General features: G+C 46.4%; 1 protein-coding gene across 3 annotated transcripts in view; it reads right to left on the bottom strand.

Moving 5' to 3' along the window:
- The window catches only part of NUP210L (nucleoporin 210 like), a 56,080-nt gene that overhangs the window by 18,930 nt on the left and 20,414 nt on the right, over positions 1-16,736 (bottom strand). For all 3 annotated transcript variants that reach the window (XM_075907314.1, XM_075907316.1, XM_075907315.1), the window contains exons 10-22: positions 16,468-16,608; positions 13,231-13,368; positions 12,297-12,452; positions 11,580-11,778; positions 10,412-10,557; positions 9,346-9,567; positions 8,673-8,846; positions 8,072-8,264; positions 7,082-7,170; positions 6,661-6,765; positions 2,774-2,875; positions 1,758-1,886; positions 746-873 (exon numbers count right to left, since the gene is read on the bottom strand). In XM_075907314.1, coding sequence (XP_075763429.1) covers positions 746-873; positions 1,758-1,886; positions 2,774-2,875; positions 6,661-6,765; positions 7,082-7,170; positions 8,072-8,264; positions 8,673-8,846; positions 9,346-9,567; positions 10,412-10,557; positions 11,580-11,778; positions 12,297-12,452; positions 13,231-13,368; positions 16,468-16,608 — 1,922 coding nt within the window. The remainder of the gene's footprint in view (positions 1-745; positions 874-1,757; positions 1,887-2,773; positions 2,876-6,660; positions 6,766-7,081; positions 7,171-8,071; positions 8,265-8,672; positions 8,847-9,345; positions 9,568-10,411; positions 10,558-11,579; positions 11,779-12,296; positions 12,453-13,230; positions 13,369-16,467; positions 16,609-16,736) is intronic.

Genomic DNA, 16,736 nt, shown 5'->3' with positions numbered 1-16,736 from the left:
ATACTCTGTAATACTCTTGTGGCTAAGCTGAATCATGTAAATGCTCTGGAATCGATTCTTTCCAGGGAAATTAATATCTCCTGCCTCGTGCACCCAACAGTTCCGTCACGATGTGGCAAGGGTTAAATCCATTAAACTGTCCTTCATTTGCTCTGACATCACTGCTGAAGATTAAGATATTTATAAGTAAATACAGATCTTTTCACCTGCCTCCACATTAAGCAAGCAATGCAGTACTAAGATAAACTAGGGACTCCAAGAAAGCTATTTTAATCAAAAGAGCTATACATTTATGGACTAGCCATGTCAGACATAAACCATGTAAACCTATTTAATACACAGCTATATTTTTCTGTGGCAAGGGGATTCTATGGTAGTGTAGAAACTTGAGTGAGTGATGAGAGCTGAGATAACACTTTGTTTTCTACATCCCTTTTCACTGACGACCTACAATGCGGGTTACAAATATGAATTAAGCCTGGAACCTACCCTATGACGTACTTATGTATGATCCTAGCTTTACAAAAGATTAAACCTAAGACATGGGGAGGTTTCCCAAGAACACAAACACTGAGTCAGTGATGTAACTGGACAGAATGAAGGGGTCCAGACATTCAGTCCCTACAACACCCCGTTAGCCAGGGGATGGACAGGGGGCTGGGTTTTGATCTGTAACAATCTATTCTGCAGTACTGGAGGGATATTATCATCTGTTATTTGGTAGAAATGCCTCTGCAGTACTCACACAAGTGTAACAATGGCAGATGCTGCCTGCAGTCTCAGCTTCATGTACTTGAAGTATTTACTCTGGAACGGATGTCGATGGAAACCAAGGACGCGCACGCTGGCGAGGACAGATTTGCCAATTTCGATCTAGGTAAGAAAAGCGCTTTTACTATTTTGGGTGGGGTCCTTCTACCTGTGCCTGCCTTGGGAGGAGCTGCAAAAGGGCACCATCATTTGCCTCCCCAATTCTCCTTCCCACCTGCCGAGAAGCACTCACACAGGCAAGACATTCAGGGGGGTCCACGCAGGCACCATCTCCTCTCACTGTCATTGCTTGATCAGAAACAGAGTTGCTGCTGCTCAGTTCCAGAGGAAAATGCTTACGCCCCGCCCTGCCCCACCCAAGGAAGAAGAGTAGATACGTGGGAAGGAGCCTGGAATGGCTAACCAAGTATTAAACTAAAACCACAACTCCTCTTGAAGTCCTGTGTGCCAATCTTGCATGAAGTGTACCAAGCCCAGCTAAGTGGGTCATGCGAAATCTTTGTGCTCCACAGGATGTGAAGAACAAATCATAGGCATTAGAGAACCAAAGGTAACACACATATTTTTGAAGTCTCAAATCTCAAAATCACCACCCATCACAGTTAAGAAGTGATCTTCTTTACTAAGAGAAAGATGGGTTTCTTCATGATGGAGGGTGCATGAATGCATGCTGTGTAGTCACATATTTTGCCTTTGGGAGTCAACAGCATATTGGAATATCCAAAAATGATGTTATTGGATGACCAGGTGAAGGGCTGCTGTGTTGACAGTGTCTTTTGTATTTAAGAAGATATATGCACAGAGATTTCTCTACCGGCATGAAAATTAAGCAAATATCTCTTGAAAGAAAAATTACTTCATAGATGGCTCCATACAGTGCAAAAAAACTCAAACAGTCAAAGTTTAAACAGAAATAAGAAGAAATAAAAAAATCACATCCCACCAGGCTAGATTTTTTTGTTGTTATTTCCCTAAGATTACCTCACCTTATCAATGAGATCCACCTCCAATTCATGCATATCAGACACACGAAGAGAGACAGTAGCCGGTCCCAGAAATGCCAGACAGAGATCATAGACCTCCAAGATTAGAGATCCAGGCTGCAAAGGGATGATCTACAAGGAAAGTTAGACAACATGGCCAGACTATCTGCAATGGATAGTGAATTAATATGCACTTCTTTTACCAAAAAGCTAAAGCTAAACTTGTACAAGTGATCAAGTCTACCATGCTGCTGAAAAGTCATTGTTCGAACAACTCTGTAAATGACAGAGGGAACAGTTCTGTTAGGGTCATTCAGAAGCCATTACAGGAGTGTTCCTACAGTACAGTTACTAGAGCATTGTTCAGTCTAGTGTTTTCACCACTTCCCTTGGAAATTATTTTACAGTCCACAAGGTCACACTGTCAGGATGTTTCTCCCTGATATTCAGGCTATAGAATGTCTCTCTACAGGAAATCAAAGTTGACTCAAGTTTGATTTCTGACCCCGCAGCTCACTCATGTCCCTGGATCAGATAGTATCAAATAATTTATTGTATTATATTTAGTGCTACAGGAAACAGCAGAAAGGAAAAATATACGAGATAATTAATTTTGACTGAGCAACTATAATGGTTAAAAGTGTCACTCTACACAAGATCTGGAAGTCAGCCAAGTCCCTAAACATATAATAAAACCCAAATGGTAAATAAAATCTATACCCAGTAGCTGATGCTGTGTATGTTGTACCATTTGGTGACAGGCATTCTTTAAGCCATTATTCTAATGCTTTCTATTATTCAGAAATCTATTCCAACAAATATTTGGCTCGCTTTCCACACTTGCTTGCAATAAAACAACGCAGTGTGTTACAGAGAACTGCATAAACAATTCTGGAGGCAAAAGGAAACGAGGGATGGAAAGCAAGAGACAATATCTATTTCTTTCCCAAGGGAGCATCTCCCTGTGAGACTGTGAACCTGGGCTTTTCTCCAGGGCAAAATATCTTGCATGTGTTTACCTCAATAGCACTCTCTGTTTCCCGGTAGGTAGTGTTTACAGTCTCCTTTTCACTGTTGTTGACCAAAAAGTATCCAGACCCTTCCACTAGATCAAATATTTCCTTAAAGAGGACAGAAAAATGAGTAAAATCCTACTGGACTGACTCCCTCTACCAACTCAGAGTGCTGGCTCACTCCCTGAGGGTTCACCCCCTGCAGTCCTTGCTCTCACGCAGTCTCCAAAGAGAGCATTAGCCCAAGTAAGCATTGAGAATTGCAGGCTGCATGGAAACATTTAAAAAACATTGCAATAAAGACTCAAACAATAAGTAAATCCCCACTTTAAAAAATCCCCCCAATGCCAGTATGGCTAAATATCAGAGTAAAAGAAGGGATGAGAGACACAGACATTGTTTAAAAATTGGAAGTCAAAGCCTACTGAGGAAAAACCAGAAAGGAACACGAACTCTGGTATCCCGGGCTCTTGTACATTTCAAAAGCAGAATCGCAGCGGCGGAGACTGCTTCAGTCCGTGATTGCACCGTTTCCGCTGTGCCTCTACCTCCCCTGCCCCTCGCGGAGACGGTGCCGGGGGGAACCGACTTTTAAGCCAGCTCCCCACAGCACCAGCTTCTGCTCCTCCCCCCAGTTACCTGACAGAGAAAGCAACAGAGGGCAGGGGTCGTATCACTAATTGACTATCGGATAAGCTTCTGCTTATCAGATAGCTGACTATCCGCTTACAGCCCCACGCGATCCATGTCGATATACGCTGTGAGGAATGGGGAGATCTCTCATTCTCCTGTGATGCTAATAAAGAGCTGAGGAGTTTTACGGAACGGCTTTGTGAGCTCAATACAGACTCACAGAACACTAGAACTGGGAGGGACTGCGAGAGGTCACCAAGCCCAGTCCCCGGCCCTCACGGCACAACACAACACCATCTAGAATGCCAGTGTGTGCCTGACATCTAGGGGATGAAGCGCTTGCTCCCTCTTGTTCACGTGGGATTTTGGAAAGAACATGGGGAGGAAAACTTCCTGACTGACAGGAAACTCCGACCCCACGTTATGGAGGGAAGTGGGGGCCCAGCTGCCCCTCATCTTTATAAAAAGAATCGCATACGGGGGCTCAGACATCAGTGCCCTGAGCTCAGAGGCCCTCATAGTGGAAGTGATCGCCACCAGAAATACTGCCTTCCAGGAAAGAGGACAGGCGATGGTGGGCACAAACAGAAGGCCCGTGAGCTCGGGTAAGGTGAAGCTGAGGTCCCACTGGGGCACTGGTGGCTGCACTTGTGGGTAGAGCCTGTCCAGGCCCCTGAGGAAGCAGCTGACCACGGGGTTAGCAAACACCCTTCTACCCCGTCACCAGGTGAAAGGCTGAGACAGCTGCCAGGTGTACTCGAACTGACAGCAGTGCAAGCCCTTGTTGTTTAAGGGACAGTAAGGGTACGTCTAGACTACATGGCTCCATCGACGGAGCCATGTAGATGTGTTTACTAGACATAGGAAAATGAAGCAGCGATTTAAATAATCGCCGTTTCATTTACATCAAAATGGCTGCCGCGCTGTGCCGATCAGCTGTGTGGCGGCACAGCAGGGCAGTCTGGACGCGCCGCGGTCGACAAGGGAAGTCTCTGGAAAATGAGCACGGCCATATCCAGTTTGAAGAACGAGCAGCTGAGATGATCTGTCAGCTCGTTCTGGGCCCCTGGGAAGTATGAGGCCGTCAGGTGTATTGAGTTCGCAATGCAAAATTCCTAAAGATTTCGGGCTTCTTTGCACAGGGGAGGAATGCACACCACCCTGTTTAGGCAGAACATTGCTGCTGTATTGTCCAGGAGCACTGCTACACAGGCCCCTTGCACATGCTCCCTGAAGGCTTGGCATGCAAGCTGCACCACTCTGAGTTCATCACACTGATGAGAAGGGCTACCTGATCTTGTGACCTTAAACCCTGGGTCCTGATCTTCCCCAGGTGTGCCCTCCCAGGGTCGTGGCATCTGTGACAAGCACCACTATTGGTTGGGGTCTGGCTAATGATACCCCTGCACAGACCACATGGTGCTGCAGCCACCACATAAGTGACAGTAGGACAGGTGGAGGAAGGGTCACTACCACGTCCAGGGGATCACATCCAGGCTGGTGCATCTGCACTAGCCAAGAGTGGAGTGCTCTGAGCCACCGTCTGGCATGCTGGACTACATATGTACATGCTACCATGTGTCCTAAGAGTCCTGTGCAATTCTGCACCGTTACTGTGGGGAATTGGTATTTTCAGGGTCTGGAATCAGCTCTTGGGTAAGGAGGTTCTGGCTCCCTGTGAGTCTCACAGAGCACTTACGAATTCTATCTGTTGTACAGGCGTCAAAATGGATTTGGGTGCATTGAGAACTGGGCCCAATTTCAGGAGAGTGGCTCAAGCGAGGGCTACATGCTCCTTGGCTTTGATAAGCCAAGCATCCACGTGTGGAAACACGTGAACCCCGTGTATGGCGCCCTTTGCCATGCTCTCTGTGAACACACAGGGAGGGGGACTGATGATCGGTTGAACGGAAGCTCTCTGAACTGATAGTGGTTACCCCCTACAACAAACAAAGATCTCTCCTGTGGGCTGGAAGGACGGCTATATGAAAGTATGTGTCTTTCATGCCAAGGGTGGCACACCAGTCTCCCGGATCCAGAGAAGGGATAATGGAAGCCAAAGAGGCCATAGGAAACCGCTTTTTCATTATAAAGTAACTGACGCCCCTTAAGTTAAGGATTGGGCATAGCCCCCCCCTTTGGCATGAAGAAGTTATGGGAATAAAACCCCTACCCCAAAATTCCTGAGGAACCTCCTCGATAGGCCTAAGCCTAGGAGTGACTTTACCTCCTGTTGAAAGGTCCCTGAAGAGAGCCTGGGAAGAGGGATGGGAGGGCACAGAACTGGATAGAGATCCCGATTCCACTGTGCTCAGGACCCAGCAATCAGTGGTAATGTGGGTCCAGGCATGGCAGAATCAAGACTAGTGGAAGAGGATCTGGTAACTGGTACTTCATCCTGGGGCGCACCTTTAAAACTGGGCTTAGGCCCCTATGGGTTTTATTAGGCCCTGCTCCTGGCCAGAGGACAACAAATCGCTCAATCAATTGCCCCACTCGGATCATTCCCTCTGCAGCGAGAGGACACTGGCCTAGATGGACCATTGGTCTGCCCCAGTCTGGCCATGGCTATGTTCTGATGAGTAAAAACTGAGTAAAGGCCTCAGGATCTGGCCCTAAGTGATGAGGTGTCAAGAATAGCCAGCTCTAATACACTAAGCTGTGATTCCCCCGAAGGCGACCCCGCTGACCCAACAGGAATTAGCTAATACCATTTATCCAAAATAACCGTGAATGGTCCAGCCGGGGGCTTAGTGCTTTGCATTTTCAAATGGGAATCCCAAGACAGGCTACGCACTGCTCACTGGCCGGTGGGCAGGACTCGGGAGTGCGCCAGAGACACGCCACAGAAGGGTGACGTAAGGCAATGCACAGCAATTACTCCCGACGTGACGGCACTGTCTCTTGAGTTCCACCGAGACAGGCCAGGACAAGCCGCACTATGAAGAATCCTCGTGGGCCATATCGCTTCATGCTGATCAGGAACAGTGGAGCATTGCTACCCTGTGAACATAAGCAACCCCTGCTGTCCAGCAACACGCTGTATTTACATTCCATTGAGCAGAATGGGGAAGATCATTCCATGAAGCAGGGATCAGTTATGCACAGATGGCCATGAGCTGTGTGCAGGGACACACATTCCCGGTCTTTCACATGCTCTCGAGGGGGTTGAGGGGAAAGTCCTCTCCTGATGGTAAAAGGCTACAGACTACATCAAAGACTGATGGGATACGATTAAACTATACTAATAACATTCTTACCTTCACAGCGGGATGATTATATATAGTGGCATTGCCTGGCACCACCGTCACATCCTCCACCAATAACAACTCCACCGATGTGGAAGTAGGCAAGTTAGTGACTTCCTGGAGCAGAGTAACCAGAAGCAGACAGAAGTTAAGTGATGTTCATATTCCTTCTCCTCACAAAACCCCAGACCTTCTCTCCCACACTCACAGCTGTAGTGGGAGTGCACCAGCACTTCTCCCAATTTGCTGTAATGGCAGAAATAGGACTTTCCTCTTAAGTCAGGACAAGGCCCAGCATTCAAACCTGAAGATAATTTTATCTGCGCAAACCTAACCTGCCCAGCTCAATTTATCACTTTGCTAGACAGATCAGTCAAAGATCAGCCATCCATACTATGCCCAAACGTGCCCCAAAATGTCCTCTTCTACTCACTCTTGGACTGCCTCTCTGTGAATACTTCACAAAGCTGACCCCAATTAGAACAGTCCCTTTGATGTGGTGCACCTCCAGGAGCTGATGCCCTAAGTAATAGAGAGCAGACATTTCACTGGAAACAAAAGAGAGAATTTGAAAAAGAAAAAAAAAAGGGGGCAGAAACATTCCACGGCCAAGTAGGGAGAAGAGTGAATAGGATGCAATATTTACAAATGAGGTTCATGGGCAGTAATTTCAGTGTTAAGAATTGGAAGCAATTAATTAATTGTTAGAAATCTACTTGGATTGCTCTTTGATAGTGAAATCACACACATATACAATCCATTGCCCGTGCTATGGCACTTTTAAAGTTTGTAACAGAGTAGCAGTGTTTGTCTGACATACGCCACCCACCCTGCAAGCAGACTGAAATTCTGCTGGGAAGGGTTAAGTGGTTGCTGCTGACTCACTTAGGCAGGTGGCTTGGTACTTGCAGATATAAGGGAACTGGGATTGGCTCACTAAAGAAATGACCTAGCAAATGGGCTGAACAGTCCTTAGGGAAGAACCTAGGAGGAGCCTGCCTAAGGAGGAAACTTGAAGTCTGAGCTTATTTATGTTACATAAATTATTTATTAATAAATCCAAATCCTTGGAAGAGCTTGAGTTTTTGACTCTACACAGTATGCAGATTTAGGTGCTTTAAAAAGGCAGCTCTTCACATTCAGCATGGTCAGAAATGTTCCACCTATAGTAACATCATGACTTTCTCCTTTAAGTTTTAGTGTTATGAATCTGGCCACAAACTATTCCCTAAATGCCTGTATTTCACAAATCATATTATAAGTTTCAAATTGTTAGAGAAAGTGAAGCCCACATATCATAGTGAAGCACTGATAGATTACATCAGGAGGAAGGAGAGAGAGGGTTTGACCTAAATGCAGTACGGGAGTAAGCAGTTGCAACGCTGACTTAGTTGGAGTTCAGTGTATAAAACTGAACAGGTACCGTGCAATCTGGTCTGTCCACTCCCATCATCCTTTGCTACCATCTGCATGGACCGTGAGTCAGTAAAGCGTGCGAGAGTTTCATTGGCTGATTTCCACTCCAGCACCAGGGAGCTAAAGTTGTCAAATTTCCGCCGATGTTGATCAAACACGGCCAGCTCCAAAACTGTATTCCTCAAACTGGACACAGGGATCTACACCCAAAATGACAGAACTCAATCTCATTAGTAACTCAGCCTGATTCTGGAGGAAAACCACCTTGTACAAGGCAGTCCATAGCCTCCTTCATCTGAATGAGAGAGGAGCAGCCAGCCTAAGGAGACTACAGGGCCCAGGATGCTGTGAGTTACTGCCAAATGACACATGACCGTCTCAGCCAGTCTGATGGACAGAGGGACTGAGCTGAGACCATCAAAGCATTTGACAGAGGTGAGTCCATCTTCAGATAATGTATTTTCTGGTAAAAAAAAAGTATCATTTTATGCTACAATGCTTCATTTGGACATCAACCACATCACATACATTGTGGGTTCCTAGTCACCCTACAAATGATTATAAGAAAGGAGGGCTATTTGTTCTTTTAAAACCATAGAAAGTCGTACCAGCTGCTTGTTGTGCTGAGGCAATGGGCAAGGCTGGGCACCGGCAGCTATCTTGTACACTGGAGTCACAGACATACTGGCTGGATGAGCACAAATAAAAGTCACCTGCACAGTTTCCACGGCAGGACTGGGGTTTAGGACCCCTGGCTGGTTACCTACTTGGAGTGTAAGCACCTGCAAAGACATGCAAGGCAGATGGTTAAGCAGCAGGCGTTTCAGTTTCAGCTATCCACATGGCTGCATGTTGAACTGCATCGCAAAGTGGGATTAAAGAAAACAAAAGCAAGACCATACCAGGTCAGGGGCTGTGATAAAAGTCTAATCTGAGACTGAGAAACACACAAACATTCCATGGGGGGATTTTGAGAGGCCAAGGGAGAAACCATCACTAAAGAAGATCTTTGCACAGGATTCTTGTAAGTATCAGCTGCAGCATTACACTATCCCTTTTTCTATTTCCACACTGAAGTGGCCAGTCGGAGTTTCTGAAAAGGCTTTTAGGTACACAGGAGTCTAACTCTCCCTCGCTTAGCTGGTGCTATTGCAAGCCATGAACTTTCCTGTCAGGAGAAATGGAACATGGTTTTCCATGGTATGGCTTTAGGTGTGAGATTCTGGCCACTCTGTAGCCAGTTGGTTATTATATGGCAGAAAATGTAGGTGTGTTTCCTACCTGCTCCCCCAGCTCCAGGCACAAAATCCGGTAAATGTACTGGTTCTGTTTCCTTGTAGTTGGCAGCCGGACCTGTGTAACCTCAATCTTTCCTTCATGCTCTACAGTCAATTCCAGGAAGAAGCGAGATGGTTCCAACACCCATGGCCCAGGCCCTCCTTCAAATACCATCTGCTTCACTGCCTGCCAGGTCACCAATGCCACCTGCACTGGGTTTAAAGCCTGATTACACACAGAGACATGAGCAGACGCTGCTATTTTAATCTGTTTTCTCAGCAAGGACATACAAAAGGTAAAGTCTAGAATACAAGCAATGGGACTGATTCTCATGTACACTCAAGCTTCTTTATACCACTTGGCATGCAAGGGGCTTTTAAATGCAGCCGTCCACTTCCACGCCCCTTTACACTTACAGTGGGGTAAAGGGGCCTAAGTGTAAAGGAGAATTTGGACCAAAAGGTTGAAAATGACATAATATTATAGACAGAGACCATATGCTATCAGATCTGGGGTGGACTACATTGAGTTCTCTGTAAGAAAACAAATATTATATAATAAACTGCCTCAAAAGTAAAAAAGACACCTTAGGGGGGCAGCAGAAAGCTCGGCTAACGGGAGAGGAGAAATTACTACTGAAACAGAGGATCCGCTCAGATGCATCTGATGGCTTTTCACAAAAGGAATTTGTTCAATCCTCTGAGTCTGGTAGGATGAATATGGTTACAACTGAGGCCAGGTGTAACATCAAGGAAAAAGTTATTTGGGAGGAACCTCTACCTCCCAGAGAAAAATACAGCAACATTACAGGGTGATATGCTTTAAACTCCCCAAATGTTAATTAATAAAACCTCACAAATCCCTCAGCGGGGTAGGGATAAAGGCCCCTCTATTTCTGACCACACGTCCATGACAACATAGGTACGGGCAGGTATCCATAACAGACTGGACGTGCACTAGCACTGCTGCCTCCCCACCACCAGCAGAAGCACAGAAGGGAAGAGAGCGAAGACAAAAGAATGGTTCAAACAGGAGGGAAGGGACGAGCGAAAGGGGAGCACCTCCTCACCTTGAGAGGCTCATAAGCAGCAAACGTGGCACTGGTTTCGAAATACTCCTGGAACACTGTAACGCTCGCCCTGACTAACGTGTGTCCCAGGGACTTTGCTGCTAGCTGGATGCTGGAGCAGAAGGCCAGGCCAGGTTTCTGATTACCTGCACATTTGAAAGCATTTTTAAGCACTTTCTACGTCTCCAGTGAGCAAGGCTGGTGTCTGGCCAGGGGTTACAGAATCCATGCAATAGAACCCATGACTTCTCAAGTTTCTCTAAATGTTTCCCAGACTGTAACCCTCTCTCCACTTGTCCTGTCCCTGCTAGTTGGTGGAAGAGTCTAATGATACAGTGCCACACCTTAAGGTAGGATGACTATCCCTCTGTCTAGCTGCCTAGACCTGGGGTGTGTCTAGACTCCATGCCTCCTTCGACGGAGGCATGTAGATTAGCCAGATCGGAAGAGGGAAATGAAGCCGCGATTAAAATAATCGCGGCTTCATTTAAATTTAAATGGCTGCCCCGATCTGCCGATCAGCTGTTTGTCGGCAGATCGGGAGAGTCTGGACGCGATGCCCCGACAAAGAAGCCTTTCTTCATCGACACAGGTAAACCTGGTTTCACGAGGCTTACCTGTGTCGATGAAGAAAGGCTTCTTTGTCGGGGCATCGCGTCCAGACTCTCCCGATCTGCCGACAAACAGCTGATCGGCAGATCGGGGCAGCCATTTAAATTTAAATGAAGCCGCGATTATTTTAATCGCGGCTTCATTTCCCTCTTCCGATCTGGCTAATCTACATGCCTCCGTCGACGGAGGCATGGAGTCTAGACACACCCCTGGTGACTGGCTGATGTAGTACTCAGACTGGAAAATGGGGAAATAAATTATAAATCATGGGTTCCCAAACTGGGGTGCGTGAAGAAATTTCGGGGGGGGGGGGGGTGGCGTGAGACAACCCAGTCCCCCCTCTCCCCTCCAAAGCTTTGCTGCTATTTTTGTTTTTCGGCCCTGGTCAGTTCTTTTTTTTTTCTCAACAAGTTTTAATGCTTTGGGGGGGGGGGGGGGGGAGCATGAGGGTTTCTCAAAAATCAAAAAGGGGGCGTGATGCCGAAAAGTTTGGGAACCACTGTTGTAAATGGAAATATTGTAAGAAGTGATCAGGTTTAGAGCTCGTCTATCTTACCCTCTTCAGCAAGGATGAAGACTCCTTGCTTATCCATGCCTATGTCCAGGGATAAGAGGGAGCAGTCAGTAAAAGCAATGGTCTCCCTGGTTTCCCTATCGGTGTGGTACATCATGAGAGGAACTTCCAAAACTTGCCCAATCTCAATGTCAGCATGAAATGGCAAAATCTCCATCTTCGTCAGCTTCAGGACATACACCTGCACTGACAGAGTCAGACAGCAAAGCAGGAAGAGTTAGCTCACGCGGGGTTAGAATTGTGCCACTGCAAAGGAGGACATCAAGTATCTTTCATTACAGGCAGTCAGAATACATCAAAGTGGAAGCCACCTCTTGCTTAGCAGCTGAATTCCACTTGCAGCCTTAATCACATAGGCAGAATTCCAGCAGACAGGTTTAAGAGCTTCAGCTGATTTTATGGTTACTGTACAGCACCAAGCACCTTGACTCAAATAAATCTTAGATTGTGGTGCTCAGCAGACAATTGTTAACATGAGGATAAGAAGCTTGTGCTTAACAAACAGCAGCAACACGGGGGTGCGATTCCACTCCCTCCCTCCAGTGAACACGAGGGGTAACTCGTCTGAAGCGTGGAGCTGCAATGTAGGTCAGAGAAAAATCAAATCAAACCTGCTCTGCAGACACAAGTTTGAGATATCTAAACCTAGATAAGAGACCCCTTTGTCACTGAAGCAAGATCTGTCAGGAAAGGACTTGCCTGTATTTCTCCATAATGGAAGGGGTTCTGCACGTCTCTCGCCTGTACTGTGCTCTGCCCTCTGACCATTCCTGCAGTCACTACTCCTTTTATGGTGACTGTGACTACAGTCTGATTGGAAGAGGTCCATGTGAAATTGCCACTGCCTCCTTCTACCTATGAAACAGCACAGGACAGAAAAGGCAAACAGTGCAGATTACCATCAATGAGGGTACTAGAGCAGGAGGAAGATTGTGTGCAGGGATCTCCAAGCATCTTGCCTGCATTCATTTAGTCTTCCAATCTCCCTGTGAGGGGGACAGCCAGGGAAGTATAAACCGTACTGATACAAATGAGACACAGGCAAGTTTTTTACCTAAGGCAAGTTGGTGGCAGAGTCAGGAAAAGCACAGACACAGAACATTGTCTCAGCCCCCCTTCCAGCTGCACACACAGTACAACTTAGGATAATACAAACATGCAGTCGGTTTGAAGGCTGAAGATAAGCGGGGCCACGAACATGAGTATGACCAGTAAAGGTAGAAACAAGAAGAGATGCCGGCAGGAGATGAAGCCTCAGAGAAACAGGCGTCCCAAAGAGCAGTTTAGGAATTAGGACAAGGTAAATGAGACGTCTGTGAGGGAGGGAAAACACAGACAAGCCTTGTGAAGAGGAGAGGAGCTTGCAGAGGGTTAAAGGAAACACTAGATATGATCTGCCCATGATGTTGCTAGCTCAGGGGCCTATTCCTGTCCTCAGTAAATTCAATGAGCATTTTGCCCTTTATTTTAATGGGTGCAAGATCAGGCTAGCAAAGAAAGACAGGCTGATAGCCCCTCTCACTCAGCACTGAGGATACTCACAGAGTCTCTATTTGGCTAGGAATAATTAATAAGCTTTTCTTTTCTCATATCAGAGAGATCTTCCTAGTGTTCCACGCCATGTATACTTCACCTGAACTTTGTACCGATACAAGATTTCCAGGGGATGGTGTGGAAATGCGAGGAAGGAGGGTGTCAGCTTGATGGGCAGGTAAATCTTCACCTCCTGTTCATGGCTGATTGGGACAGGTAAGTAATCTTCAGAGCCAGTCTACAGACACAAAACAAGGAACAATAATCTGTCAAACAAAGAGGCTCCACTCAGAAACGTGGTAAACTAGTGCTTAGCTAGCACTAACAGTATACTAGTGCTTAAGAGACAATACAACAGGTGACAGCGTGGGGCAGCATGTGCAGACGAGGCATGCCATGCTCCTCCCTTCAAGCTGCTGACAAGTGACACTTTGTGAAGAAGCAGTGGCTCCTAGTTATACCGATCACCAGGAAAACCAGGTGGGAATAAGGAAAACCCTGCTTCTATTTTAAGTCAATAGTTTTTTTCTGTTTTGTATAATTAATCAAAATTCCTCGAAACGTGCAGTAATACCTCCAGCTGTTGCCTCTCACAACTGAGGCCAGGTCTACATTAGACCTGGAAGGTCAGCTTGAGGTACGCAGTTCCAGCGACACAGAATACATAGCTGGAGTCAGCTTACATTACACTGATCTTGGCACTGTCCCCATTGTGGGAGGCCGAGGAGCAAAAGCTCCCTTTGGCTTCCCTGAGTCCTCACGAATGCAAGAAGTACAGACACCAGGCAGAGCTGTCCTCAGAGTTTAATATACGGCTGCGTCTAGACTGGCATGATTTTGAGGAAATACTTTTAACGGAAAAGCTTTTCCATTAAAAGTATTTCCGCAAAAGCGCGTCTAGATTGGCACGGATGCCTTTGCACAAAAAGTGCTTTTGCGCAAAAGCATCCCTGGCCAGTCTAGACGCGATTTTGCGCACGAAAGCCCCGATCGCCATTTTAGCTGTCGGGGCTTTTTTGTGCAAAACAGTTCTTCCCTGTCTACACTGGCCCTCTTGTACGAGTATTCTTGCGCAAGAGGGCTTTTTCCCGAGCGGGAGCAGGAAAGTATTTGCGCAAGAAGCACTGATTTTGTACATTACAAAGTCAGTGCTCTTGCGCAAACTCAAGCAGCCAGTGTAGACAGCTGGAAAGTTTTTGCAGGTTTTGCTTTTGCGCAAAATCTTGCCAGTCTAGACGCACCCGTGTCTGCGCTAGACCCACTAAATTAAACGCCAGAACATCGATCTCCAGTGCAGCCAGTGAAGATGTGCCCTGAGAAATGTAAAGTTTGTCACCAAGCAGAGAGAGGGGGCAAAACCAAGATTTCATAACAGGAAACTGCTGCTGCAGTTATAAAAACAAAACTGAAAGACTCTAAAGAGCAGCCCTTAATGTTTGGTTTGTATGGCGGAGCTGAGGTGTGGGAAGCCATCGGACCTGCACCCCCATCCACAGCCAGAGGGGACTCTCAACCGGCAGGGAGGACAGAAGGTTTATTAGTCCACAGGGACACAGCGTAGAACAGACTTCTCAGCACAGACACCAGAAGCCGTCAGCACAACCCATCTTAGGGAAAGCGGGCCCAGAGCCAAAGACCCTGCCGCCTATCTCTGCACCCCAAGCCAGTGAGACTAACTCATACACTCAGAAGCCCATCCCAGCCCTGCAGCCAGCCCCACCTCTGGCCTTTATCCAGCTTCCCAGACAAAAGATGTCACTTGGTCATACATACCCGTCCCAGGCTCAGGTTACAGAAAGCATCAGCCACTGTGTATGTGGGGGAGACACATAGAAATTCCCATCACTATCTAGGTATTGGTGCAGTCCACAGGGAAACTAAGGCACACACACGGAGTTACTAAGGTCAGTAGAAACTACACGCAACATAACAAAGCAACAGAGCAAACACAATCCCCAGATCATCACATCTGGGCTATAGGACACTTGCCTGTGCCAGCAGAGAATTAAAAGAGAAGGGTGGGGAAGCGCTGGGCTGGGTTCCCTAGGGAGGGGGTGGAATCTCCATCCCTAGAGGTTTTTAAGTCCCAGCTTGGCAAAGCCCTGGCTGGGATGATTGAGTTGGGGTTGGTCCTGCTTTCGGCAGAGGGCTGGACTCGATGACTCCTGAGGTCTCTTCCAGCCTTAGGATTCTATGCAATAACACTAAACTGTACTTTACATCAAGTTTAGAGGAAGGGTAGAGGAATCCCAGCTATTTAGTTACACCAAGATCTCTCCCTGGGTCAAAACCATTTGGAAAAAATCTTTACAATCCTAATGTGCTATCCCAAGAATTCATTTTAGTCAAGACGATTAATTCAAGAAACATGTACTGTCCTCAGTGCCCACTCAGTTCAGTGAGAGATGTTCTCTAATTGAAGGGCCCCATGTGGTCTTAATCTGTGCACATTAAGCAGTCTTCTGCAAAATCTTTAATACATCTTGGAATTGAACAGAGAAGAGTGTTTCATACATTAAACATACATGCTCCCTGAACAAATGTTTAATAGGTAATCTTCTTCCTTGTTATCGTCTACCACTGATTTTAAGAAGGGCAGGAGACTGGACTCGATGACCTCTCGAGGTCCTCCAGTCCTAGTATTCTGTGATTCTATGATTCTTTCTAGGGGAAGATTAGCTTGCTTCTTTAGTCAGTTTAAACACTATCTGGGAGTTAGAAACGGAAATGGTCTAGCTAGCAGGATCCACATCTCATCTGTCCTATGACTAGCATAGGATTGCCTCCTATATGTTCTCAAGGGCTGTCCGTAGTCTAACCAATTTCTTTGATCCAAATATTTTCCTGATATTCAGCATACATTTTCTTTCTCTTCATTTCAACCGGTTTGGAGCCCCTAGAACATTCAGAATAGTGTAGGAAAGGGTGTAGCACTGACTCACATGAGCAGCTTAGGCATGTCTATTGATCTTCAGCATCACCTAGTTCAATTTGTTATGGCATTTCTTTCTAGTGCTAGAGCCGCATGTCTCTGAGGAAATCACACAGTGCTTCAGAGAGCGCTGGGTATCCTAGGAGCCCAGGGGGAGATGCTTATCACACAGTTTGACAAGACTACTTGCTGTGACCCTAAGTAAATATGGCATTAACAATATTGCCATAGCGTGAAACATACAGGAATTCCACTTATACATCTGCGAACAGTACTATCATAAGGTCCAAGCCAACACCCATCAAAATCAATGGGAGTCTTGCCACTCGCTTTAATGGACAGTGGACCAACTCTTTAGGCAACAGCAAATTCTGGAAAGGCAAGGGTACAGCCTTCATCTCTTACCTGTAGAAGAACAGATACCAGGGCAGCTTTTATTACTGTGATGCCATCCTTCAGGACTTGAACTACATGGTAAGAACCATTATCAGAAGATAAGAATTCTTCAAAATATTCCTTTGGAAACTGGTGAGTTATCCTGAGGTTCTGCAAAACAACAAAAAACAGAAATCAACGAAGGACCTACTTCTCAGAGACACTGGATCCACTTTCTATCGGCAGAATCACAAACCATACAGATAGAGAATTCTGCAGGGCCATGACACATGCAAACG

Source organism: Pelodiscus sinensis, chromosome 24, assembly GCF_049634645.1.
Source record: "Pelodiscus sinensis isolate JC-2024 chromosome 24, ASM4963464v1, whole genome shotgun sequence".
Classification (NCBI taxonomy): domain Eukaryota; kingdom Metazoa; phylum Chordata; order Testudines; family Trionychidae; genus Pelodiscus; species Pelodiscus sinensis.
The sequence above is the reverse complement of the archived record's forward strand: the minus strand, read 5'-3'. Positions and strand labels throughout refer to the sequence as shown.